Genomic DNA, 27,184 nt, shown 5'->3' with positions numbered 1-27,184 from the left:
AGGCCAGTCTTAGGCCCGGGTGTGGTGGCACCGCAGTGGCAGCCAGAGGCCCAGACAGAGACGTGGCCTCTGGGGTGTTGCCCTCACACCCCCTCAAAGAGGCCTTGAAGGCTAAGTCCGATCATGTTCCTCTGCTCCAGTGCCTAAAAGGGCTCTCACGTCACAGAGGAAGGGCCCGGCCTTCCAGTGACCCACAATGCTCTCCATAAACACGGACAAGTGCACACACACACACACCTGCATACCCTGTACCTGGAACCTGTCAAGTGCTCTCCCTTCTTAGGGTCATTATACCTGCTGTTCCCTCTGCCTGGAAGGCACCTGCCTCCACCTGTGTGGCTCCCTCCCTCACCTCCTGCCTCAAGTGTCACCTCACCAGGAGCCACACTGGCTGGCCTGCAGTGGACACTGCTGTGCCCCACTTAGGTCCCTTGCCTTTAGGCTGCTGCACCATGGAGATGAGAGGAGTGGAGAGGCCTCAGATGCTCAGAGGAGATTCCGGGTAACACCTTCCTACTACCACCTCGGATGAGGGAGGGCCTGGCCCACTCTACTCAAGGCTGCTCAGCTGATGACAGGTTCAGCCGGGCTGGAATGCAGGCTTCCTACCTCTGGACTCAAACCCCAGGCCAGAGGGTGAGCACCCAGCTTCACAGCCTCAGGCTGCCCCCTTCTCCTGGAGTCTTGGTTTTTCCCTCCCGTGAATGGAGTGGCTGACTCCATGGCCTGCAGGGGCTCTGCCTGCCCTGGGACTGCCCCTCCTGCCAGCTCCTGAGAAGGGCAGGTGGCTAGCGGGAGAGCCACGTCTGGTGCCTTCTCCCAAGCTTGGGCTTCTGTCACAACTTTCCCCTCTCCCCACCCTCCCCTCCAGCACTGCAATGCAGGAACAAGGGACATTATTTGACCATCTGAAAGCCAAACGCTGGGCTCTCTTAATGGATTTCAGAAGCTTTCTGCCTTTGCTGCTACAGTAGAAAAACACTTCCTTCTTTGTGGTGCTGAAGGAAAAACAAGCAGTCATTCCTTGTGAGGTCCAAAATGGACACTATAACTCGGGTGGGGGAGGCGGAGCGAGTAATTGACTGGCCTGCAGAATTGACGGCAAACTTCTTTCTCGGATCCAGAGTTATCTTTACAAAGAGAAACCCATTGTCGTCTTCTCAGCGTATTGGGTAGGCTACCAACAGCAGAAGTGGATGTCTCCCTTAAATACAGCTATGCACACCCCCAGTCTGTGGCCCCCGTCAGGTCTCAGCTGGGCTGGCTTCTCCTGCAGGGTTGGCTGCATCTGCACAGTAAGGATTTCCAGACCATGCTCCCTCCGGGATGCCTCTGACCCTCGCTCCACCGCAGCCAGAGAAGCATGTCACTCTCCTCTGCTCCTGCCATTACCCCCTTCCCAGAGAAGAGGCGTCAGGAGTCCTGACATGCCAGACCCTATTTATCCAGACCCTTCCTGCCTCTCCAGCCTCTTATTCATTGGGCCAGCACCCACCAGCCGCCCAGCTTTGCTGATCAGGGGGCCCCACCCCTGCTCAACTCCCCGCTGCCTTTGATCACACCAGTCTCTCTGCCAGGATGATCCGCCCTCTCCCCACTGCCCCACCCCAAGTTCTCACTCCCTAGCCCCGTCCCCCTGCTTGTGGCAACACCCCCCTCCCCAAGCCCACACTAGCCCCTGCAGGAGCCCTTGATGACTCTCCCAGTGGTTGGTGCTCATTTCCCTCTCTGCCATTGCTCTCCTGGCTTTGCCACCTCTCACGGGCAGCTGACCACACCCACATTACACCCCCACCCCACCCCCCAGCCTAAGCATCCTGGCCCTTAGGACTAAAGGGAAGGCCAGAAGATACCTCCTCTAGATCAACTTCCCACTGACTGCTGGGATGCAGGAGCCCCTTTTCATGCTTCGGGAGCTGTCAGCCTCTGCTTGCACAGCCCATGGTGATGGGGAGCTCACTCCCTTCCCCCAACACTGATGCTCACACTTGCCCACCAGCCTCAACAGATAAATGTGCTGCCTCCCAAAGGAGGACTCCTGCCACCTGAGCCCCTCCTGTTTCCCCAGACATACCCACACCCATGGGAGTGCTAGCTGGGCAGGAGGTTGTTGCCTTGTCTTGCCATGGCTGGGGGTAGGGGGTGGGGTGGGATCTCAGCCAACTTACTGATTCAGATTACTGAATCTGAGCCCATGTGCCAAGGCACTATGAGGCTGAACAATACCAAAACTTTGGAGTTTGGAGTAGAGAAAGGCTTATTACAGGGCTATGCAAGGAGACAGGAGGCTCATGCCTTAAAAAAAAAAAAAACCCAAACTCCTTAAAGACTTTCAGCAAAGCCCTCTTATAGGAAAGGTGAGAGAGGGGCGTGGTTGACTGCTGCAAACTTCTTGGTGTCAGGATCCTTTGTTCCTGCAACTATCCACTAGGTCAGGTCACATGTTCCTGTAACCATCAAACTAAATGTTATTCTCTGTCCTGCACCTTTTTAATCTAAAGGTATACTATACAAGAAAGGGAAGCGGGAGGCATTAAGTTCTGTCTCCATGCCTCCTTGCAACTATTAACAAATCACATAAGCAAAGCGACATTACTGGCCCTGGTTTTACTTGTTCAAGGTTCCAAGCATTGACTTTCACCTTCTGAGATCTAGACCTTGGCTAAGAGGAGGGGGGGCCGTGCAGGCCGGTTGCCCTGCCCGGGAGCATTAGTCCAACACCCAGTCTGAGTCCTCTCACCACTGCCCAGGCCCAACTGAAGAGGCAAATCTCAACCCAGGACCAGGCCCCCAAACGCTGCCCAAACTATCATCACTGCGGGAGCAGGGCGCCCTGGACTGCCATTGCCACCATCGCGGAGGAGGGGCCTTGCCCAGCCAGTTGGGGGCCGCGGGGAGGGCTCTGGAACTCTGCAGGACACAGCCCTCAGCCCAGCTTACCCACCACCACCGCCGGAGGCCAGGGGACCTGCAAGGCCCCGGGAGAAGGCTGCGAACTGCTTCTCACCCTACACCAGTGAGGAGCATCGCGAGAGCGGCTGCGACTGGGCGGGGCTTCCACGGGGCCGCGGACAGTCTCGCGAGAACGGGCGCACGAACCGGCTCCTGCGCTAACGGTCTCGCCCGGCCGCCCACCGCGCCCCTATTAACAAGCCTTGACCCCCTGGTGTTTGTTCAGACCTCCAACAGCGCAGTATAATCTGGGCTTCCCCAACGTGCCTTTGTGCCATACCCCCCCCACCCCAAAGATGGAGCTCAGGACGCGCCCGCCGATGAAGAGTCACTGGGCTCGTCAGGAAAAGCCCACCCGCTGTCCTCCAGGTGCGTGGGCGCAGGGCTCAGAGCCCCTCCTCACCCAGGTTCCCACTTTCCTCAGAGGAACCTGAGAACCAGACCTGGATCCTACCCCGCAGCCCGAATCTGGGAGAGAACTGCGCCAGCCTTGACTGCCTACCTTCTCGAAGCTTGCTCAGCTTCCGTGGACCTGTACGCCGGATTCTAAGACGCTCCTCCTGTGTTCCGTGATATCTGACACCCTCAGTCTGGATTCCAAGTTCAGGAATTCCCGAGGTGTGCACGCTTGTGCTTTGGTGTTTGTCAGGGTGCTGGGCTCCACCTCTCCTACCCTGTCTGTGTCCCCGGATTGAAGGCCACAGCGGGGCTGACTGTGACCAGGAGGCAGGAGCCCAGGGCTGCCTTCGCAGTGCCAACCACCACAGGGACACCCAGCCCAGCCCATCTGTCCAACCCAGCTGGGCTCTGTCCCCACTCACGCCTCAGCTTCCTTTGCCACTGTCTCTCCATGACGCTGCCTCATCCCCTGGTGCCGGTGTCTGCCCTCCTTCCTGTGTGGGTTGCGTCATCCTGGGAACGTGATGCCCTCCTCTTCTTCCTTCTAGAGGGAAGTTCCCTGCCCTCCCCCTTGTCTTCAGAGGGGCTCTGTCAGTGCCCACTGACCCCATTAGAAGACCCCCCCCCCGCCCCAGCTCTGAAGCTGGAGCCCACCCTGCGCCACCTCTGACGGAGTCACTGTGTGATTCCTGGGTGCCCAGCAGGTCATGAGCTGAGTTAAAGGGTTAGGAGTTCTGACAGCAGCCAACACTTCATAGCGCTTACCTCGGGCCAAGGGCAGTGCTGAATACTTGCTATACATGCGCTCATTTAATCTCCACTATCACCTCATTGTATACACGATGAAACAGAGTAGGAGAGAGCTTAGCTGACTTGCCCAAGTTTGTCAACCCGAGTGTCAGGGTCAGGACTGAAACCGAGGCGGTGGTGCCTTTGACCTCTGCTCTCTACTGCCCTCAGTGACACAGCGATGGGAAGGAGGGCTGGGTCCAGGAATGGTTGACCAGTGACGATCAGCCCACCGGGCAATGGCTAACGGAGAAATGTGCTCCCGTGGGCTGACTGCCATGTTGACAGTGCCGTGTTCCAGACCTGGGAGCACAGAAGTCATTAAGACCTGTCCCCAGACTGATGGAGCCCACAGACTCCTGGCAAACAAGACAATGTGTCCTTAGAGTCTTGCAAAGCCATGTGGCACTGGGCTGGTGGTGAAGGGGGAGGGGAAGATGCACTAAATGAAGCAGATAAACTATCTGGGTTGAGAGCTAATGAGAGGATCTGCCAGTTATGGCCACAGCCAAGGCCAAGGGGCGTGCACAAGAGAGCAAACAGCACAGGCAGAGACCCTGATGCAGGGAGACGTGAGGTTTGGGAACAGTAAGGTCAGTGTGGCTGGAGTGTTGGGGTATGTATGTGGGACGACCCCTAAGGAAGTTTGGAAGAATCTCTTTTTCTGCCCATCTGGGAAGTGAGGGGCTGGGTTGGAGGACCTGCCCTTTCCAGAACACCAGCCCCTTCCACTGAAGCTTGCATTTGCCTTGCTTGACTCTCCAGGTGTCCGGCTATTTGAAGCCCTGATTTGGCTCCAGCAGAACAGAACCTGTTCCTCGTGGATGTCACAGCCAAGGGGGGCTCGAAGACCCTGGAGGTGGGCTGGCTGCTCTTGGGAGATGAGCCACCAGCTTGGGACCCAGCATGTGGGTTCTGGCACCACAGCCCGGAGGGTGAGGGACGGAGCAGCAGTCAGGCAGCTGAGCCCACCCTGGGAAAGGCATATGCAGGAGGGCTGTCCTTGAAGTTCTGCACCCACTCAGGGTGGGATTAGTCCCCAAATGGGAGGGGACAGGGGCTGGAGTGGGGAACAGAGACTGAGGATGAAAGGAGTGAATCACTTGGGCAGAGAGCGAGAGTTCTAGGGCTGAACAAGAGGCAGGCAGAGAGCAAGAGGCAGAGGGGAAGAGATGGAGAGGGAGGCAGTGACACACAGAGCAACACAGCACCAATTATGCCGGATCACGTGCAGAGAGGCACAGGGTGCGCTGGGCACTGCGTTCAGTGTTTTACACGTGAGCACTCCTTCAAGGGGTGGGGACAGGCAGACTTAGAGTTAACAACCGCCATGTAGAGGGACCCAGGGACCCAGAGCAGACAGAGGAAAGCAGATGTGTGTGTGTGAGTGTGGTGCGATATGTGGGGTATGTGTATGATATATATTTACCTCTGTGTGTGTGTGTGTGTTGCGTGTGGTGTGTGTGAGGTTGTGTGTGGTGTGTGTGTGTGGTTGTGTGTGGGGTGTGTGCGTGGTGGGTGTGTGTGCTGTGTGGTGTGTGTGGTGTGGTATGAGGGGTGCAGGGTGGGATGCAGGGCACTCCAGGAGAGACAAGGCTGCCTGGGGCAGGGAGTTGCTGCTTCTCCCCAGGCTCTGAGACCTGACATTGTTGGTCCTGGAGAGAGAGAAGCTGGGACCCTTGATCCGGGGCTGGGGGCTGAGACTCGTAGCATGAGGGAATCACAGGAGGCTCGGGCGTGTGAGGGGAAGGGGGCCTTCCTGCAGCCACACCAAGTGAGGGCAGGAATCACACCCACATATGGGATGAGCTCAGAGGGGACAGGACTTACCAAAGGTCACTGCTGTCACTGGAAGAATTAAGGTTGGGACCCGGACCTCATGACACCCAGGCAATGTTCCACCTGTGCCTCTATCTCACCTATCACCTCCTCGGGTAGCAGGGTAGACCCTGGATAGCTCCTTTCCTCAGCTCACACTGCCTGCCTTACTCCCCTCACCCCCAGTCCCCACCTCTAGGCCCCTGGGCTGCCCAGTCTTCCTCTGAGCCCCTCCAACTTGGGATGTTGCCCCTTGGTGCCTTTGCAAAGCTGTGTCCTCCTGGGTCATTCAGAGGACATGAGACTGGGGCACTTATTCTGTGCTTCTCATCTCCCTGGGCTGTTGAACCCCTAACCTGCTGGGCTGGGTCTGCAGGGGCTAGAGGTGGCTACGGCAGCTTTACAGCTATTAGACGTGAGGTGGGAAACTGCGGAGACAAGGGGAGGCTCTAGGTTGAGGTGGGACATGTCCTGATTATCAGGGAGCAGGGAACTGTCCACGCGAGCTGCAGAGAGGTGGTGGGGATGTGATGTGGGCACAGGGAGCCGGCCCTGTGAATCTCGTTCTTGTTTCCCGCATGCAGCATCTTTTATCTCTTGGAGGATATGGATGATCCTTTTAAAAAGTTTTCTTCTTCCTATACAATCTGTTTCTTCCCTGTTGCTTTTTTCTCTTGTTTTGTTCTCTGTGATTAGGCATTCCTCACACATGCGGTGATCCTTGGCTGGCTGTTCATATTGGGAGTGGGGCACTCCAGAGGTTAGAAGTGCTCCTGGAGGGGACCTGGCTGAGCTATTTGTTGGGGACAACTGTGTCGACTTCTTAGGTCAATAGAGCACCTTATGTCAATTTCTCTTTCTCTGGTCAGATTCTGCAGAGAAGATGTTTCCAGACTCCTGCTGGAGGGAAACCATTTAGCAGCAGGCATTCTGGGGGCTGAGTGAGAGGGAAGAAGCTGGGGAGGAGATGGCCTTGAGAGTCAGTCAGTAAGTCTTCATAATCCTCTTACTTTCAGGATGGGGCCTCTCCCTCCACTCATGGTTCTTGGTCCAGACACCCTTTCTAAGGACCCACCTTGGTCCTGGGTGGGTGGGGGCAGGAGCCCCAGGGGGTAGGATAAAGCACCCTGGCTTTATGTGTACACTGTCCTACAGTCCTCCTCTGGGCTGTGTTCTGAGCCCACAGTCAGCCCACCCTCACCCTTTCCAGAAGGAGCCAGTCTAGTCACCTAAAGCAAATCAGGTGCTTAACAGTGTTCACCTCTGCCGGCTTATGATGTGGCAGTCTTGATCTGCTAAGTTAGAGATCACTCATCAGGCTGCTCGCCAGCTTCAAAACTGTTGCTCTTGTCTCCTCTCCAACTTGTCCTTATGTGTTTATGGGGTTTTTTTTGTTTGTTTGGTTCATTCGTTCATTTTCAGCTGCACTCGTGGCATTGCTAAGTTCCCAGGCCAGGGATCAACCTTGCGCCACAGCAGTAACCCGAGTCACAGCAGTGATAGCAGTGGATCCTCAACCACCAGGCCCCCAGGGAGCTCCTGAGCTGATGGTTTTAAGTAATGTTTACTGTCATTTTAGTTGGGCTCTAGGAGAGACTGATCTCAAATCTGTGTTCCATCTGCCATCTTTAACTGAAAAACATGTGTTTTAGTTGTTTTTGTGTGACATCAACTTACCCTTGATATTAAAGGCTGAAAACAGCAAGAATTTATTATTATTTCATGATCCTATGAACTGGCTGGGCAGGGCTGGTTTGGCTACTCTCTGTGCTCAGCTGGCACCTTGGCTGGCCTGAAGGTCTGGGAGGGCCTCACTTACATACCTGGCATTGGCTTGGTATCAGCTGGGGCAATAGGCATGGCAGGGCCACCAGGATCCAGAGGCCACCTGGGCTTTTCCACAGGCTGTGGGTCCTAGGGTTCCTCAGAGCAGCAAGAGAGGAAACAAGTTCCAGATTATGATCATGTTTTAAAAAGAGAGACGTTCCTTTTTAGAGCTGTTTTAGGGTCACAGTGAAATTGGACAGAAAGTCAGGGGGGTGCCCATATTCCTCACTCCCTGCACTGCCTCCCCGACTAGCAGTACCCCCACCAGCTGGGTATGTGTGTTGCAGTCAGCGAATCTACTTTGACACATCATCACCTCTCAAAGGCCGCAGTTTGCATTGTGCTTCTCTCTGGGGGTACGTGCTGTGGGTTTTGACCCCTGCACGTAGTGACATGTATCCACCATTACAGTATCACACGGAGTGGTTTGTCTGTCCTAAAAATCCTGTGTGCCCACCCCCATCATCCCCCCTTTCCTCAACCCCTGCAAACATTGATCCTCTTACCGCCTGCATAGTTTTGTCTTTTCCCGGATGCCATCATATGGTTTGAATCATGCAGTATGCATGGAGCCTTTTCCAGTTGGCTTCCTTCACTTAGTAATGTGACGGAAGTTTCCTCCATGTCTCTCAGGGCTCGAGGGGTCATTATTTCTTAGTACCAAATAATGTTCCATTGCCTGGATGGACCACAGTTTATTCGTTTACCTGCTGAAGAACACCTTGATTGCTTCCGAAGCTTGGCAGTTATGAACACAGCCAGCACAGAGGTCCATGTACAGGTAATTGTGTGGACCTAGGTTTTCAGATCTCTTGGGGAAGTACCAAGGAGCAAGAGATGGAACAAGCCCCAAGTGCAAGTGCTTTTCAGGCCCCTGCTGGCATTGATTTTGCTAATGCTACTTGGGTCAAAGCAAGTCATGTGGCGAAGCCCAGATCTGTGAGGGAAGTTGATGGCTAGAAATAGACGTGACTTCATGGTGGGAGGAGCAGCAACATCATCTGCAAAGATACGTTGCTTGCTGGAAAGGGAAGCATTTATGGCTTTGCAGTCTACCCCTCCTTAGCACATGTTTTTGAATTCTGGATGTTCTGCCTGAAGCCCCAAGTTGTTGGGTGGTGGCCCATTTGAAATATAGAGAAAGAGACCAAGTGGCTGGATTGGGTGGGTTTAGCAGCTTTGAAGTTCAGAGCGTGAAAGTTGCAGCAGCCACAAGCCCATGATCCTGAGTTTCACATCGTCACCCTCTTTGTTCAAAGATCCTCGTGCAGCAACACCAGATGCTGATGGGCACTGGGGGAGCCCCAGGGAAACGAGGGAATAGAGTTTCCAGGGAGGGAGGAGGTAGAGACGCGAAGCAATAACCTGAGCGATGGAGGCAGTAAATGGGGGATGCGGTGGCGAATGGAGAGGCTAAGGAGGGAGAATCTGCTCCATGTGGGAGGCAGGGGACCCCCCCCCCACAGCCACCGAGCTGAGAGGAGAGTGTGAGGAGGGCCTCAGAGGAAGCTGCTGAGAAGGAGCCCGGAGTCCTCCCTTCTGTCCCTCCTCCCCGTCTGCCTCCTGTCTTCTGTCTCTATTTCTCTGTCCATTCCTCTGAGGACTTAATATGCAGGCAAAGGCCCTGGGGTCCTGTTAAAGTGCAGATCTGCTTCAGCAGGTCAGGCTGGGGCCCAACAGTCTGCGTTTCTAGCACTTTCCCTAGTAAGCAGACCTGCTAAGTTAGAGGGCTCAAGGGCCAGGGATGTGGAGAGGCAGCTGGACACTGTGGTCAGGAAGGCAGGAGAGCAAGGAGGGATAAGATACAGACACTTGCTCTGTGGGTGATCCTCGGGAAGGAATGAGGGACTCTTGGGCCTTCCCAGTGGCACAGCCGTGGAGGCAACACAGAGAGATCTGGCTTTGATGATTGAGAAGGCTTTTGTGAATCATTCAGGACCCCAGGTCTGAAGGGTATAGGGTTATTGGCCAGGTCAGGGGTCATTGCTTTGCCCTAGGACAACATTATTGTGTTCCTTGGTCCCCTCCCCCAGCTAGCGTCAGTCCAGCCTAGGGGTGGAGGGAGGTGCCCTTCTCTGTACTCTTCCTACCCAGACTGGTGCTGAGATCAGAGGTGAGTGTATCACCTGGGAACAGGTTAGAAATGCGCATTGTGGAGTTCCCGTCGTGGCGCAGTGGTTAACGAATCCGACTAGGAACCATGAGGTTGCGGGTTCGGTCCTTGCCCTTGCTCAGTGGGTTAACGATCCGGCGTTGCCGTGAGCTGTGGTGTAGGTTGCAGACGCGGCTCGGATCCCGCGTTGCTGTGGCTCTGGCGTAGGCCGGTGGCTACAGCTCCGATTCGACCCCTAGCCTGGGAACCTCCATATGCCGCGGGAGCGGCCCAAGAAATAGCAACAACAACAACAGACAAAAAGACAAAAAAAAAAAAAAAAAAAGAAATGCGCATTGTTAGCCCACCTAAGGCCTATCACGTTGGACTCTACATTTTATTGGACTCAACGTTTTTTACTTGGTGGTTCCTGAGTAAAAAGCTCTGGCCCAGGACAGTAGTTCTCCATCTGGAGTAGGCATCCGACTCACCAGGAGAGCGTTATGAAACACTGCTACCTGGGTCCCCATGGGGCACGGGGGGAGGCCCAGTCCGCTGGAAGGTTATAGCTACCTGGGTGATTCTAATGCATATCCAGGGTGAGACCCCCACCCAAGCCTCTACCCAGGCTTCTTTGAGGGAGTAGAGTTGGGAATGTGGTAGGGGGCCCCTGGTAGAAGTCTCTGCATCTTTGGGCCTCAAGTTGGAAATCTGCAACACAAACCACCCTGTCCCCACTGGCTCCTAGGCACTGAGCAAAGGACTAGTGATGGAGGAGGGATCCACTGCCACGAAGAGCTGGCTGTAAGGTGTCTAGCTGCTGGAAATACACATCTGCCTAGGCACTATCAGGTCCTGCCAGAAGAGAAAGGAGCCTGTGGAGTTGGGGTGTCTGGGGGCATACCCAGTCTTTGCCCTGAGGAGCTCCATATGCTGCAGAAGATTATCAGAGACCAGAGTGGGGAGAGCCCATCACGCCCAGGTTAAGGGAAGGGGAGTGGGGGATGTTTTCTGGGTGGAGCCCGGGTTCTCCTCCCTCTCTGGGGACAGGAGCCAGAGAAGTGAGGTGTGCCCACGCCAAAGTGTGCCCTGGAACCCTGTTACATCACAGAAAAGTCAGAAATGAAGATGCATTTCTTGCCGCCTTGCTATTTCAAGTATGGCCCTTGGAATGGCATCATCAGGAGAGCCTGAGCCTTGATGGGAAGGCAGCATCTCAGCCTCTACTGCATCTGACCTACTGGGTCAGAATCCAGGTTGAACAGGCTCCCCAGGTGACTCCATGCACATGCGTTTGCCAAGCCCAGGTACCCGGGTCCCAGCTGAAATGCAGTTTTGAGGACCCACAAAGACAGGAGGTTTCTGGCTTCCAGGAGGCCCTGCCAGCCCAAGGGTTTCCAGGTTCCTCTGAGTGGGCTGGTCCTGGCTTCTGTGCTGGTGAGGAGTTTTCTTTGCCCTGGAGGCCTCTGACCTCTGCCCTCCCTGCACCTCTGCTGGCCGCTCTCTGCCCTGCACTGCCCTCTGGTGGTCATGGGAAGCCATTGCCGCTTCACTTCGCCTCTTCCCTGCTGTCAGCACCCCAAGTCCCAGCCAAAGTTGGAAGGAGGAGGACTCTGCTGGCGCTGCCCTCTGCCACGAGGCTCAGGACCCTCAGGAGCACAATGGAAGCAATTTGGAAAACGCTGGGCTTCGGCATCAGGCTGCGCTTTTATCTGGGCCAGGGGTCCTGGCTCAGCCCTGCTCCCTGTCACTGTCCTTTCCCGCACACCTTGTTAGGAGCTGTTCAGAGCTGGAACATGGGCTGGAGGAGAGAGAAGCAGTCCATAGCAGCGAGGACATGGAGGTGGGAGGTCACTGGACTGGTTCAGGGAGCCCTGTGGTGGCTGCAGGACAGGAGGCAGCAGCCAGGTTGGTGGGGGGGGCTTGTGGGCAGTTATGTGTTGAGACATTTTTCTGAGCCCCAAGGTTCTGAGCCCATGGATGGCCTCAGGAAGAAAGAGGGTGGGTCACAGAGTCCATGGGCTGGGAACTGACCCCTGCCTCCCTCTGGTTCCTCCAGGGCCTACCTCATGCCCTATTCCTGGCAGCAGCATCTCCCCCAGATCCATCCTAACCTGGAGCCCTGCTTCAGTCCCAGCTCTGCATGCTTGAGCCACAGTGACCAGATCTTGATTCTTCCCACCTGGGCGGGGGTGGGGGAATAGGAGTTTGGCCTAGAAATCATCTAGTTCTTGCAGATGCCTTTGGGCTTTGAGAACCTGAGGTCCTGTTCCTTGGGCAGAAGGGCCAGGCCTCCTAGAACTGCCCCACATTCCAGCCCCCTGTGGGGCATCATGTCTGCTGCAGAAGCTCTTGGAGCCTCCTCCCCTTCCCCTCGGCCTGGGCCCAACTTCCAGGGACCAGCCCTACAAGCTCTTGCCTGAGCCCCTCTCCTCCTCCGGCCCATGAACAGGCAGGTTGAAGATTTCCTGCCCAGTCAGTGGCCCTGGGGGAGTCCTCAGCTATGCCCCTGGGAGGTGTTGACCAAGTGTCCCAGCTTCCTGGGGTGGGATGACTCTGAGGGCCCACACAGGTGAGCTGCATGGTGGTGATGGGCCTGATGACACCCCTTTATTACCAGCCTGCCTGCCTTCCTTGACCCGCCCCCTCGGCCCTCTCCTATTGGTATTTCCTGGGACCCCCTTTCAGATAAACTCTGCCCTCCAATCCTTGACTCAGGGTCTGCTTTGGGGGGAACCCCAATCAAGACAGTATGCAGTTGAGTTCCTTTATTTTGCTGATTTTTGGTACACCTTGAACCAAAAGGGGGTATGGGGGACAGGTCCCTGCGCTGGGTACAAGGGAGACCCTGCTTTTCACTATGACCTTGGGTGGAAGCAATAGGAGTGCAGGGGTGAAATTCCTGTTGGCCCTGCTCTGAGGGGTTGTGGCGGGAGACTGGAAACTCTGACCCTGAGCCCCCTTTGGGCAGGCCCTCTTGCCAGCTGGCTTAGGCACTGGGACTCTTGCGGGCGACTGCGAAGCACATGCCCTTGCTGATGCAGAAGGTCTCTGTGTAGCTTATGGGGCTGTGCTGGCACCTCAGCACCTGGCAGCCAGCGTCCTGCAAGGCCTTCTCCACTGTCTCCTTCTCTAGGTGGAGCCCAAAGAAATTCTTGTTGCCCACAATGTAGCCCTGGAAACCCAGGGTAACTGCAGTGACCAGGTACCCTCCTGGCTTCAGGAGGCTGACCAGGTTCCGAATGGCTGCCCTGTAGGTGTCCACATCATGACAGGCGCACTCCAGGGCCAGCAGGGTCAGCACGCAGTCAGCTGGTAGCACCTGGGCTGGCCCCAGTGGGTGTGGCTCGGTGACATCACACTTCAGTAACCGTGTGACTGTCCTTCGGAGCCGGGCCTCCTTCTCCTGCCATCTGCTCCTGTGGGGGAGAGTCATGGAGGTGATGATGAGACTTGTGACAACATCCCCCACCCTGACCCCTATCCAGGATGCTCGCTATGGCAAGGCCAGTGATTGAACCTGCTCAGAAACCCTTTGAAGGAAATCCTAGTTCCCCCATTATATGGATGAGGAAACTGAGGCCCAGACAGGTTGAGTGATTTGCTCAAGGCTACACAGCTGTAGGTGACAGTGGATATGATGTTTGATTCTTCCTGCATCCTTTTCTTCCACTTGCTCCTCCTCTTCTTTCTGTCCTCCTTTTGATGATTTAAAATAATTCCCTTTTTGGTATATGACATTATTAGTGTTTTAGTTATAAAATATACATATATACCAAAAATTGCCATTTAAATCACATGAAATATACAATTCAGGGGCATTTATTTATTGCATTCATTACATATGGAGCTATTGCTACTGTCTGGTACCAAAATTTTTTATCAACCATACTGAAACTCTGTACCCATTAGCAGTTTGTCCCCAGCACCCCTCGCTGCAACCCAGGCCATTTCGACCTGCTTCTTTCAATATAGTCTTTCCCACAGCTGAGTCTCTGCCCTCGCTGTGCCCTCTGCCTGGAACCCTCTTTCCCCAGATCTTCAGGTACTTTCTCCCTCACCTCACCCAGGAAGTGGCTCCGAGGGCTTCTCCTTGGAGAGGCCACTAATCCCCATCTGCCATGGACTGATCTGTGCCCCCTCATGTTCATATGGTGAAACCCTAACACGAACGTGAGGGTATGTGCCGATGGGGCCTTTGGGAGGTAATTAGAGTTAGATGAGGTCACGAGGGTGGAGTCCCTCGGGATGGGCGTCATCCCTTTGAAAAGAAGAGTTACCAGGGAGCTTTCTGACTCTCCTTTCCCTCCTGGGTGGACGTAGCCAGAGGACAGCCACCTACAAGCCAGGAAGAGGGCTCTCCCCGGGACCTGATCTGGCACCTTCATCCCCCTTACTGTGAGATGTGCCATGTCTTTGTTTAAGCCACTGGGTCTATGGCATTTTGTAAGGCAGCCCGAAATGGCTAAGATACCATCCCAGCTGGCAAAGCACCCCTGCCTCTCTAGGTCCTCCTCAGCTGAAGATTCTTCTTAAAACACTTGACTTTTCCTGAATCTCTGTGTCTATCTAGCTTGCTGTGTTGTCTTCACTGTGGGATGTGCGCTCCATGGGGCTGAGCCTGTGTCTGTTCACTGTGATATCCCCTGAACCTAGAAGTGGATGTGACCCTCAGGACGCTGTCCACACTGGGTTGATGTGGATGCCCTGCAGCCTTGTCCCATATCACATGTGCCCGCCTGTAACTGGATCAGTCCCCTGTAACTGGGTCAGTCCCCAGTAACTAACCTTCTTATTGTGGACAGGAATTTAAACTCTGGTCTTTGTCTTGGCTCTAAGGTGGCCTAGCGGTCACTCCCAGGGTCTGGGCCTGAGTTTCCTGGGCTGTAGAATCAGGGCCCAAATCCTGCCGATTCCCCCTGGGGCTCTGGTCCATGCAGCCCCCTCTGGGAATTGAATGGGGAGGGCGCAGGGGCAGGGGGTGTGGCACTGTTTGTGGGTCTGTGAGAGTTGGCAGTGGTGGTGAGGGGGCAGGTGTGGGGGATTCCCTGAAGCCCAACTTCTCCCATAACAAGTGCCCTCCAACATTAGGTAAAGGAGAAGCTGAACTACTAGTTTTCAGAGGAAAGCGAGATCAGTGAGGGCAGGAGCAATCAGGGGAGGCTTCAGGCAGAGGTGGGACTGTGGCTGGCCATGCAGGAGAGGTGGGATACAAAATGTGGAGAGCCCAGTAGGGCAGCTGAAGCTAAGAGCACAGGCAGCTCTCAGGCTGCAGGTGGGACTGGCTCAGAGAGGGCCATGCTCTGGGCCTCTGCGACCCAGGTGGGTGAGGGTGAGGAGGAGCCTGCGGGGGCGGCAGGTGAAGCAGGTTGCAGGCGCAGGCTCTGTCCTGCAGGGTGGGTGACCTGGCCTGAGAAGGGAGGTGGCCGTGGGTACCTGTCTCCCTCCAGCTCACACACGTATTGCACGGCTGGGGACCAGTCGTAGGCTCCCGGCTCCTCCTTCAACCACTTCTCCACCTCGCGGAGGTTCTGGTCTGTGTAGTCGGAGACGATGATCTCCCGGAAGACCTCACAGGCGGAGAGCAGCTGGTAGATGGTGGGGCCTGTGCCAATGTCAATCAGGATGTCCCCTCCCACTCCTCCTGCGGGAGACAGCACATGCCGGGTCTGGGGTGGGGGGACAGCCACCTCTATGCCCACCTGGAGTAGATGGAGATGCCAGCTCTGCCCTTCCCCAGGATTTGCCACTTGGTCAGGGAGGGAGTGACCAGACTGCCACACCTGGGGTTCAGGGGGGTGACAGCTGGTGGGTGGCATACAGCATGGCAGATTCCAAGTCCCCTCTGCTGCCCCAGGACCAGTTCTGCACTTCTGGGCAGGGTGCAGGTGGACTTCCCATGGGAGCTGGTTTGTTTGTTTTCAGCAGGCTTCTGACTCTGGGTTTAAAGCAATGGTGAGAGAGACCCCCACCACCAGCTGCCCTCCCTGCTCCTTGCTGCAGGGCACAGAGCCTTGGCTAAAGACTGAGACCTCAACCAGTGGGTTCTAACTTGGCTGAGCCCCTCAGGGAAGGCAAGGGGATCCTGTGATGAGTTAGGGGGAAGGATTTAGCCTCAGAGTAGCACTAGGTTCACTGCCGTCTTCTTCCCACTTCCTGCCTTCTGTGCTCCTTCAGTCCCACCTGTCCATGTTTCAAGGCCTAGTGGCAGCCGCTGCTCTAGGAAGTCTCCTCAGATTTCTGTGTGAGCATTAAGCTTGATCTCTTCTGTATTTCTGTGGATGTTGCTTGATAAACCTTCCTTGGCTCTGATTACATGATTAGGCAAGGTTTATTGAGTGACTAACTCCTACTTGCTCAGAACGGCACCCCCTCCCCTGCCGATCTGTGTGTGGCAGCCCTGACTTAACTGATGTTAGTTTTGCTCTTGCTACTTGCTGGCAGTCTGAGCGGGCCAGCCTCCTCACTCTCTCCGACCTCAGCATCCCCTTGCGTGCACTGAGGAACCTGGGCGATAGTCTCTGCTGGTCACCTGGCCTGCCGCCCCAGAGAAGGGGTTTGTAAACTGAGCTCTGTGGTGTGGCTGTGGGTATCCATGAACTTCCTTCTGAGTAAAAGATTAGGAGTGTATGTGTGTGTGCATGCATGCTTGCGTGTGACCGCACAAGTAGGTAGCAGAGCTTTCATCGTATTTTCCTTTTTTTTTTTTTTTTTTTTTTTTTTTTTGCTTTTTTAGGGCCACACATGGGGCATGTGGAAGTTCCCAGCTAGGGGTTGAGTCTGAGCTGCAGCTGCTGGCCTATGCCACACTATGCCACAGGCACAGCAACGCAGATCCAAGCTATGTCTGTGACCTGTACCACAGCTCAGGGCAATGTCAGATTCTTAACCCACTGAGTAAGGCCAGGGATTGAACCCGCCACCTCAGGGGTTCTAGTTGGGTTCCTAACCTGCTGAGCTACAACGGCAGCTCCTTCATCATATCTTCAAAGGGATTCATGATGCCAGACTATGAAGCCTGGCTTTAAGGGAAGACAGACAGAGCTGGTCAGATGCAGGCAGTGTGTTCTTGTCTGTTGTCTCTTTTCCCCCAAGCATGAGCCTGCTGCAAGGAGGCTCCAGAGGTCCGGAGTCACCTTCCCATTTCCCAGGTGAAGAAACCGAGGCGGACTATCACGGACTCAAGCCTGGCTCTTGCCCTCCAGGCTCAGGCTGCCCTGCACTGAGTGGCCACTTAGCAGAGGCACTCATTGGGTTCACAGGCTGGGCTGCCTTTGCAGCATCCTTGGTGTGCAGGGTCCCAGAGGGCAGGTCCCCTGCCACCAGCAGCACTTCCTGTCAGGTGCATGCCCACCCTGGCTTCCTAGATGGGTTCCAGCCACTCACCTGAAGAGAAGGTTTGGAAGAGGTTTTTCAGGTTAAATTTCAGGATTTCATTTTCAGCCACGGTGCCTGAATCAAAGGTGTAGTAGGTCTTTAAGTAGTCCTGGGAGTCAAACTCCTTGTAGTCCTCTCCTCTGTACAGCTTGCCCTCCATTCTGGCTGGGGATCTGGCTGTGTCTCCCCTGCTGCCGTGCCGTTATATCCTCCCTCCTCTCCCAGGCCCTGCCCGTTAGGCGTTACATAAGACCAGACCCTCCCTCCAGGGAGGAGCTTGGATTCCACAAAGTTGGAGTCAGGCCATGGTGTTAGCCTTTCTGGCTGGAGTTTATCTTATTAGTAATTATCAGGAATGGAGAGTGCAATAGGGTGGCCAATATCCTCTGGGAGGTCCTCAGTTCTTGGTTCCTGAGAGGTGATATTTTGAGTGTAGGTTCTGCTCATGGGGGTTGGGTGTAGAGAGAATGAAACAGCTGGAAAGAACACAGAGAGAACAAGAAAGAAATAGGCAGAGAGAGTGAGAGACAGAAATACAGAAAGAGACCAAGCTTCTAGAATAGGGCAAGGATTCTTCCCTTTTTGAGTTTGGTGGGAAAACAAAAACCAGAGCAGATAGACCCCTGAGGGTGAAAAACAGGATTCAGGGATGGCTAAAATTTCACTGACTAGGTCAGTGACCTTGCTCTTGAAAAGAGTTTGTCCTGAACCTAGTTAAATATTTCCTCTATCTTTAATCCTGTTTATTTTCTTAACCAACCCTTCATGTTTTGAGGGCAGAAGTAAACTTGGGTAGGAACCCTGAGAAGGCTGGGAAGGCTCTATTTATACAAACCATTTAAAAAGTGTTAGCATTCATCAAGAGAAACTCTAAAATTGCATAGAACTTTGGTGCACACACAGACTCACATACAGAACAAACAGGAATGCCCATAAAACGGAAATGCTAATGGAAGCAGTGGGTTATATCAGTGACAATATCCTGACTGTGGTATTTACTACATTTTAAAGATGCTATTACTGGAGAAAGTTGGTAAAGCATACATGGATCTCTCTGTTTTATTTCCTACAGCTGCATATGAATCTGCAAAGTGGATTCATATGCAGCTGTAGGAAAAAGTCTCAAGAAGTTTTATATAAAAAAAAGTGTTGCCAAATCACTTTCAAAAAATGTACCTAAGAGCAGAGATTTCAGGCAGCAAACTCTAGTGTGTTTTGCAACTGGGCAAGTGTGGAGCCCTGGCCTGTAATGTGTGCCAGGCGTGTCCCCCACCCTGGGCCTCTGCCATCTTCATAACAGTCTGTAGAGAAGAGGAAGCTGAAGGTGAAGGGCCTTATCCTCAAGGGGTGCTGACAGCAAGTGACGGGGTCTAGGTTCAGATTCAAGCCAGTGTCCAAAGCCAAACTAAAGACCAGCTCCAAACCTTATTCTCCTTCCATCACAGCCTATCTGGGTCCCTTAGCTGTGCTGCTCAAACTAGTGTACCCAGGACTCCCCTGGGGACCCAGCTAAATATAGATTCTGGTTCTGAGGTTCAGAATGGGCTCCTAGGGTGAAACTGAGGCCCGCATACTGTGAGCAGCACAGTCCTGGGTCCTACTTCCCAAAATCAACATTTATTTTTCAGGTTCTAATTTCAACAGAATATAAACTCTAATTTAGTGTCAAATTTCCCCCTTTTCTGGAAGTATTAGAATCTGTATTCTGGGATGAGAAGAGGGTCAATTATATACTAAATGGTGATGGCACAACTTCCTGCCCTATCGGAAGAAAATGGTTAGATCTCTCTCCAATTTATTTAAAAAAATTTTTTTTGGAGTTCCCGTCATGGCGCAGTGGAAATGAATCTGACTAGGAACCATGAGGTTGCATGTTACATCCTTGGCCTCCCTCATTGGGTTAAGGATCTGGCATTGCGGTGAGCTGTGGTCACAGGTCACAGATGTGGCTCGGATCCTGTGTTGCTGTGGCTGTGGCATAGGCTGGTGGCTACAGCTCTGATTAGACCCCTAGCCTGGGAACCTCCATATGCCGCGGATGCTGCCTGAACTGCAGCTTCAGCTCTTCCTGGGTCTCCAGTCTCCTGGCCTACCCTGCAGATTTTGGACTTGTCCTTTTCCATAATTGTGGGTGCCAGTTCCTTAATATAAACTTTTTTTTTAAATAAACTTTTTGATATATATTTTTTAGGTACACACACATGAACATGTACACAGCCTGTTGGTTCTGTTTCTCTGGAGAAGCATGAATAATGTAGGTACTTTGTGGCTTCCCTCAGCCCTGCCCACACCTTCGTTCATGCTGTCCCTTTATTAAAGGCCCCTCACATTATATACTGTCAGTGCCCCAGCTTCTTGCCTGCCCTAAGTGCCTTCTGCAGGCAGGCACACCACTCCCTGGAGGCTGCGCTGTTACCAATCCCCTCCTTAGAATCCAGGCCCTGACTGATCGCTGGGTGCTTCTGCTTGGTGGGGGCTTCAGGCTTTCAGGCCCTATGGGGTCAGAATTGTTTGTTTACGCAAAGCCAGAACAAGACGTCCTTGTCTATCCCACTTTCAGGGCAGAAGGCCTGGACCTCCAGGGGAGTAAATGCATTTCTGGCTGGTTTTTGGTCAAGACACAGAGCGCTTTCCTGGTACCAGAAAGGAAGCCAAGTTTTTCTCTTATAATCCACACCCACTTTAAAGGGAAAAACACTGAGGCCCAGGATTGACTTATCTGGATCACATGGCAAGTCAGCAGCCAAAAAGCTCAGCCTCCTCTGACAGTTTATGCTCTATGACAAGGCTCCCTTGTCCCATCTGTAGAATATGGGGGCTATTTTCTGATCTCATGGTGACCAGCACAGTGATGGAGGGTCAGCCTTTGGTTCTGCCCCCTAGGACCTAAGCAATGTCCTCAAGAAGGGCAAGGATGTGCAGAGCCCTCCCCACTCCCTGGTGGAGGAGAGCCACTCCAGGGGACCGCCAGCCTCACTGTGCTGTCAGGCTCACAATGTCTGCAACCTAAGGGAATGACTTCGGTTCTAACAGCCAAGGTAGTGGGAATGCAGATGGGGAAACTGAGCCTTGCCCAAGGTCATGCATCAGCATGTGGCTGGCAGTGTTGAGAGGAGGACCCAGGATTGGGCTCCACTGATTGCCCCTAAGGGACAAGGGTCTGTCCCTAAAGGACAGAGATATGTAAGTGTGCTGGAGGGGATGAGAGTTCCTGGACTCTCTCTACATCTCCTAAGAAGGGGCAGCTCCAATAGAGGCCAGCATGGGAGGAGTGAGGCTACAAAGAAGGAGTTCTAGGGGTGGAGAGTAGGGCATCTGGTGCCCTTGTAAGGACCAGGTAGGGAGGAAGGGCACAAGCTCCTTATAGAAGCCAGCTTCACGGGGGTGATGGTATCAGAAGTGCTTCCTGCCCAGAGATGACCGGGTCACCTCCTACAATTTTGACAGCAGTCTGTTATCCAAGGTGGAGAGGCTCAAGTTTAACTGAAGTGTCCTTTCAAGACCTTTGCCCAGTTGGTGGCGGGGGGGGGGTCTCCCCTGCTGCAACCCCTTGAGCCTCTCTTCAGGGACTTGGGTGGGAAACGGGGGAAGGTGTCCGGGACAGCCAGCCGAGGTGGGAGCCTGGTTTTCTCTAGGGCCTGCAGGGAGTGGGAGTTGAGGCAGGGAGAAGGTGGGACCCTGCCCTCTCTTTGCGCAGATGTTATGCAGGAGATGGGATGTGTCTTGCCATAGCTCTGGTGCCATCTGCTGGAAATGTACAACACCTGTTCCCAAATACTCTCTGTTAACCCCTAGATCTTTGGGGTGGGGCAAGAAAGGCTCTCAAGGTCATGAAGCCTACCCCCTAGGCCTCAGAGACCCTGAGAGGGCCAAGGGCAAACAGTGGGATTTTGAGATCAGGATGTGGCTGTAACAAGAGTCTGGAAAAGCCCTACAAGGGGAGTCAGGAGAGCTGGGTGGGGTCTCAGTCTTGTCACAAACCTGCTGGCAGGACCTTGGCCTCCCAGGGTCTCACCTGGATCAGCTGTAGCAGGGCTCATGGCATCTGCTTGCCTCCCGGTGATAACTACCTTTCTCTGGTGATGCAGTGATTTGGCAGGGTCTTCCAGGCTCTCGTAGCCACGACCTCACTCTGGGTGCTTGATTGGGGAACAATGCAGAGGAGCGTCCTGGGAAGGAGGGCAGGAGATTAAAAGGCTGCTGAGCCTGGAGGAGCAGGAGGGTGGGGAAGGCAGAAATCAGAGAACAATCTGGCTAAGTGTGACCCTGCAGGCCAAGAGATGGTTCCAAGCCCAGGTGCCCTGTGGCATATTGAAAAGTAATGCTTTGCTTCGTTGCAGCTTCCAGGCCACCCCAGCTCACCTCCAGGCCATTTTTCCAGGTCATCTCCTTCTCAGCCTGGCTGCCATCCCTGCCTGCCCTCCCAGAGGAAGCTATTGGGCAGGGCTGGATATGCAGGGCAGGCTCCAGGTCAGCCTTGAACCTAAGACCCTGCCCCCTGGAGGGCTTTTCTGAACATGCCAGCCAGAATCTTCTCCAGAGCAGGGTCTGGGGCTTCTGTTCTCTGTCCAGGAGGGTAGCAGTTACACTCTTGGCTGAAAGATATTGAACTTTCTCCGACGCAGTTTTCTAATCTCTAAAATGGAAGTAGTAGTCAGTACCCAGGGTAGTTCTAAAGTGTAGGTGAAAATGTATGCATATACAGTATTTAGCATGGTGCTTGGGATACAGGAGGCTTCAATCCATCGGTAAAAGTCATGGTTGGTGCTGCTTACCTTGTCAACAGGACCAGAGTGTCTATTTCAGGTTTTATTTCTTTCACCCAGCCCTTCTCAGTCTCAGTAACCTCTCTCCCTCCTGCAGGGGGCCAAAATGGCCACACTGGCTGAGTCAGGCCCTACCATCTACCAAGTGCTTGCTGCCCATGTGTCCTTCAGAGATGTCACTCTCTCTGACCTTGCTGGTAACTCTCTGACCTTCCTGTAGCCAGAAGAGCTGAAAATGGCTGAAGAAGGAATTGGGGGCCTGTGACTAGACCTGGGAGTGAGATTTGCAGGTGAGCTGGAAGAGAACAGATAGGATGCAGGGGTTGGGCAGGGGGTTCCCTGGGGGCTGGACATCAGCATCCCCTTCTCAGAGGGCTCTGCCCGCTCTGTTGTCCCAGACTTCCAGGACAGTAGGTCCCTTAAGGATGGGGCCAGCTGCTTTGAGTAGTAATAATAGATGGCCCCCAAGTTTCAGGATTACAGCACTTTTGGGGGCAAGTTTCTAATCATAGGATTGACTTGAGATGTCATACAGCCTGGTATAACCGCTGAAGACCAGATGATAGGACAGTTTGTTCATTCATTCATTTGTTCCTTCCTTCCCTCCTTTATCTGTCCTTCCTATCTGTCTGTCTGTCTGTCTGCCTATCTATCTTTCTTTTATTTCCCCTCTGTTGTCTATACCTGTTGTGACCCTATGATGTATTTACCCATCTACTGGCCCATCCATCCATCTATCCGTTGTTCCTTCTTCACTCTATTGTCTGTATCTGTTGTGGCTACTTTACATGCAGTGTCATGAAACCCCATTCAAGCTGAGTGCTGAGTCTCTGATAGAGCAAAGACTTACATATGCTTTTCCCCTATTCTTTGCCCTCTCCCCAGCTCTCCCCTCCAGTTAATCACTAATATAGTTTTATATTTATAATTTCCTTGCTTTTCAAAAATAATTTTAATACATATTTACATATGTCTAAACAGTCTATTGTTTAGTTTTAATCACCTGTGGACTTTATAACTGAGTAACTTGCTCTATGTTATCTTCTAGGATTTGCTTTTCATCACTCAACATTATGTATATATATTTATTTATTAGATATATATATTTTATATTAAATATATTTTATATATTTTTGGCCCATGGCATATGGAAGTTCCCAGGCCAGGGTTCCAACCCGCACGACAGTAGCAACTCAAGCCACTGCAGTGACAATGCTGGGCCCTTAACCTGCTGTGCCACAAGAGAACTCTCTTAATATTTTCTATATGTATGTGTATGTATATATATTTTTTGGCTGCACCCGTGGCATATGGAAGTTCCTGGACCAGGGATCTAATCCAAGCTGCAGCTGTGAACTACACCACAGCTACAGCAATGCTAGATCCTTAACCTGCTATACCACAGCAGAAACCCCTCAACATTGTGTTTTTAAGACAGCTATATCCATGAATTATCTGTAGCTAATTCACTAGCTCATCCAAAAATGTTTATTGGGTTCCTGATCCATGCTTGGGCTCCTTTTCCCTCCTGGGAATCAGGAGGAGGGTACCCCCATGGAATCAGGGAAAGGAGTTTCGTCACAATCTGGTCCACTCTCCCTGACCATGTCCTGCTGGAGAAGCTGAGGCAGCAAGCTTTTGTGGTCCAGAGATCTCCAGCATCTTCTGGTCACAGTGGCTGAGAGTTCCCTCTGGGACCTTGATGTGCTTTCCATGAGCCCTGTCCTCTCTCTGAAGCAACTGAGGGCAGAAGGAGGAAAAGCTTCAGGCCATGGCCAAGTGCAATGAAAACCCCAGCTGTGCGGCCTCCTGCTGACTAGACTGTGTGTTCTTCCTACTGGCTGCAGAGTGTGCCTGTTCTGGCATGGGTGCCTGCTGTACCCCATCGTGCAACCTTGCCTTCTACTCCAGCTGGGTAGCCAGGGGGTGACCATGGTCACACTTTGGGTCTTGTTCTACATGATTGGGAAACTTGAATTCTCCTGCATGGTCCTAAAGAAGGAGGAGGTGGAGCAGGCTGTCCTGGACATGCCTTTCACATTGAGCAGCTTCTGCACAACACCCAGGGCTGCTAAAGCAGGGGTCTGCCCCACTGGGGCCCTCAAGAGGCCTGGACCCTGAGCCAGGAGGGCCAGCCAGAGGTCTGGAATGCTAGAGAGGGTAAAGAGTAGGTAGTGTCTCCTAGCCCCTGCTTTGAATACTAACTTCCCATCTTCTGAAATGCTGAGATTTTCAACATCCTTTTATAGAATTCTGTTTCCTACATACCTACTTCTAGGATCTGGAGTGAAATATTCCATTTTCTAATATATTAAGCCTTGTATCTAGCTTCGGATTCTATCTGGCTCCCATGCAATTGAACAGCACCCTGGGACATGGTTTTAGAATCTTTACCCAGTATGTTAAAGTCAGGAAGCCTGTAGACAGTGGAGTATTGGTAAATGTTTCACAACCAGCTCTAAAAAAGAAAAGAATTGATTTGTGGTGACTGCCAGTTTCCATGGTGTAAACACTCCCACTGTGGTTGATTTTCAAGCTCCTAGGGAAACAGCTGGCTCACGAAATTCCTAAAAATGTAGCAGTTGCCTCCCATGAGGTGATGGAAGTCAGCTTGGGTACACCACGGCCACCAGACTAGGGCTGACAGATTTAGCAAATAAAAATACAGGATGCCTTGTTCATTAAGTTACAGATGAACAAAATACATTTTTTTAGGATAAGTGTGTTCCTCAAATTGCATGGGAACATAATTGTCCTAAACAAGTCTTAATTGTTCATCTGAAATTCCAATTCAAATGTCCATATTTTATCTGGCAACCCTACTCCAGCCCTGAGTAGGAAGAGGCATAGCCTGGGAGTCAGGACTCCAGCTTGCATATAAAGTGCCTATGTGCAAATTAGGAAAAGGTGATCCTACAGACAGACAAACAAATCGTAGAAAGGTGTCTCTGGACTAATTGGGAAAATTGTTCCCTCGCCCCCTGGAAGGACTGCAAGAAGAAGGTGCCCCTCTGGCTGGGCAAACCAATTAGAGAAAAGGGTCCTTTCCTTAAGGCTGACTTGGCCTCATCCCTGAGCCCGCTCATCCTCTTTTCCTCCAGTCTGTGCCTTTGGGCAGGGTAAACCCAGCAGAGCTGGACACAGTAACCCTTACGAAAGTCAGGAGACCTGGATTCTGCTCTGCCTATCATCAGCTGAATGAACTTAGGTGAGTCTTTTCCCTTCTCTGGGCCTCATATTTCCCTTCTGTGAAGTTTGGGCAATGGGACTTATTTAATAATCTACAAGAAAGTTCTGGGAGTAGGAAACCATTGAAAAGTGAGCCTTTGAAAAGTAAAAGGTTTGGTACAAATTGACTATTGACATTACTTCTCCAAATTAATTAAGTGTTGGAACAGCCCTTGGAAATTCCTTAGTACAGCCTCTTTGTTCTCTAGTCCAAGAAGGGGGTCCTGAGAAGCTAAGTGACTTGCCCAGAGACACACAGAAAACTGGTGACGGAGTTGGAATAAGACAGGTTTCCCAACTCCCTCCGCCCCAGCAGCTGCCCCCACAGGCTTGGAAGGGCACAAAAGTACCTCTTCACCTTGGCTCTCTCCTAGTGCAGGCTTGGTCAGTCCTGGCAGTCCCAGCTCTTCCCCAAGTGTATGTCTCTCTGAGTAGACCCCTCTTTGGACTGGTCTGGACAGGCTTACACTCATAGGGCAGGTTTTAGAGGTACTCATGGCAGAATAATCAACAGGCAGAGGAAGTTGTGGTACCTACATCCAGAGATGGGGGGTGGTGGTGGCCAAAAATGAGGTATAGTAGAGAAAATGGACCTTGACAAGCAGGATGTTTGAGCACATAGGAAGTTTCTACTGAAGCAGACAAAAAAGGAATGGTTTCTGCAGGGAAGGGACAGACAGTGCCCAAGACAGGAGACTGCTAAAGAGAGGAAGCCACAAACTGTCTCTTCCCTGTGGAAGCATGCTCAAATTCACGTGGGCGTCAGAATTACATCGAGGTCTGGTTTCATTCAGATTGCTGGCACCACCCTTAGAGCTTTTGATTCAGTAGATCTGCTCTAAGGATTGAGAATTTGCATTTCTAACAAGTTCTCATGTGGTGCTGGTATTTGGGGGGGCCGAAATTTGAGAATCACTGCCCTAGGGTGTTGTCTTGTGTTTATGGTCACAGCATACATCCATAGGTGCTGCTGCTCTGCTCTGGCTAACTGGAGAGCAAAGAATATGGAAGAGGTGGGCCTGGTCTTAAGGTGCTGGCCCTCTCATTCCCTCTCATTGGTGACAACTTAGTTCCAACTTAGAGAGAGAAATCTACAAGGTAGGCTGACAGTCTGGAGACCCAGGAAAGAGCTGTAGCTTGAGACAAAGGCAGTCTGGAGACAGAATGCCATTGTCCTTAGTGGGGCCTCCATCTTTTCCTCTTAAAGGCCTTCAATGGATTGGGATTGGATGAGACCACCCCCTTATGGAGGGTAAGATGCTTTACTCACAGTCAACTGATTTAAATGGTAATCTTATCAAAAAATACCTTCACAGTTACATCTAGATGGATGTTTGACCAAATATCTGGGTACCATGGCCTAGCCAAGTTGGTACATGAAATTAACCATCACAGAGGTGGAAGAGAATTATATGTACTTCTTGGTTAAAGTAACCAACCACATTCTCAAAAATTCATTGGATGCCTTTATCTCCCTCTCACCCTCTGCCTGAATGGTTCTGCTGCAGGGTGGGCTGGGCTTCATCACTCCGGAAAATGATAGGGTCTGGGATGTTTTGGGTGGGAAAGGCTAAGAACCTTGCCAGAGTTGTGGCTGCCCCACTTCATCCTGTTGGAGCCAGGCTAGGGCCTGGGTCTTTCCTCCCTCTGCAGTCTCATGTTGGTAGCCCTGTGCGCTAGAGATTGGGAGGTGACCAGTGAGACAGGGCCATGTGGAGAGCATGCGGATGAACTTTTCCTTCATACTGCCAAGGACAGTGGCCTAGGCTGGACCTTGTCCTGACCTTTGGGAGTGGTGGCAAGAACAGTTGAGAAAGACTGAAGTTCACGCCATTAGAAGGGCTTTCACAGTATCTCAGAACCCAGCTGGTCTGGACATGCTGCGCTTGGTCAGACCGACACTCCCACCTCCCTGGGCCTGGAAAGCAGGTTGCTG

General features: G+C 52.7%; 1 protein-coding gene and 1 pseudogene across 1 annotated transcript; one reads left to right on the top strand and one right to left on the bottom strand.

Moving 5' to 3' along the window:
* LOC106506831 lies at window positions 3,439–25,115 on the top strand (annotated as a pseudogene).
* INMT (indolethylamine N-methyltransferase) lies at window positions 12,631–17,471 on the bottom strand. Its single transcript, NM_001244733.1, is given in 3 exon segments — window positions 12,631–13,296; window positions 15,314–15,521; window positions 17,264–17,471. Coding segments are annotated over 3 exon segments (789 nt in total). The 5' UTR covers window positions 17,415–17,471; the 3' UTR covers window positions 12,631–12,866.

This window comes from Sus scrofa, chromosome 18, assembly GCF_000003025.6.
Source record: "Sus scrofa isolate TJ Tabasco breed Duroc chromosome 18, Sscrofa11.1, whole genome shotgun sequence".
In the NCBI taxonomy this organism is placed as follows: domain Eukaryota; kingdom Metazoa; phylum Chordata; class Mammalia; order Artiodactyla; family Suidae; genus Sus; species Sus scrofa.
The sequence above is the reverse complement of the archived record's forward strand: the minus strand, read 5'-3'. Positions and strand labels throughout refer to the sequence as shown.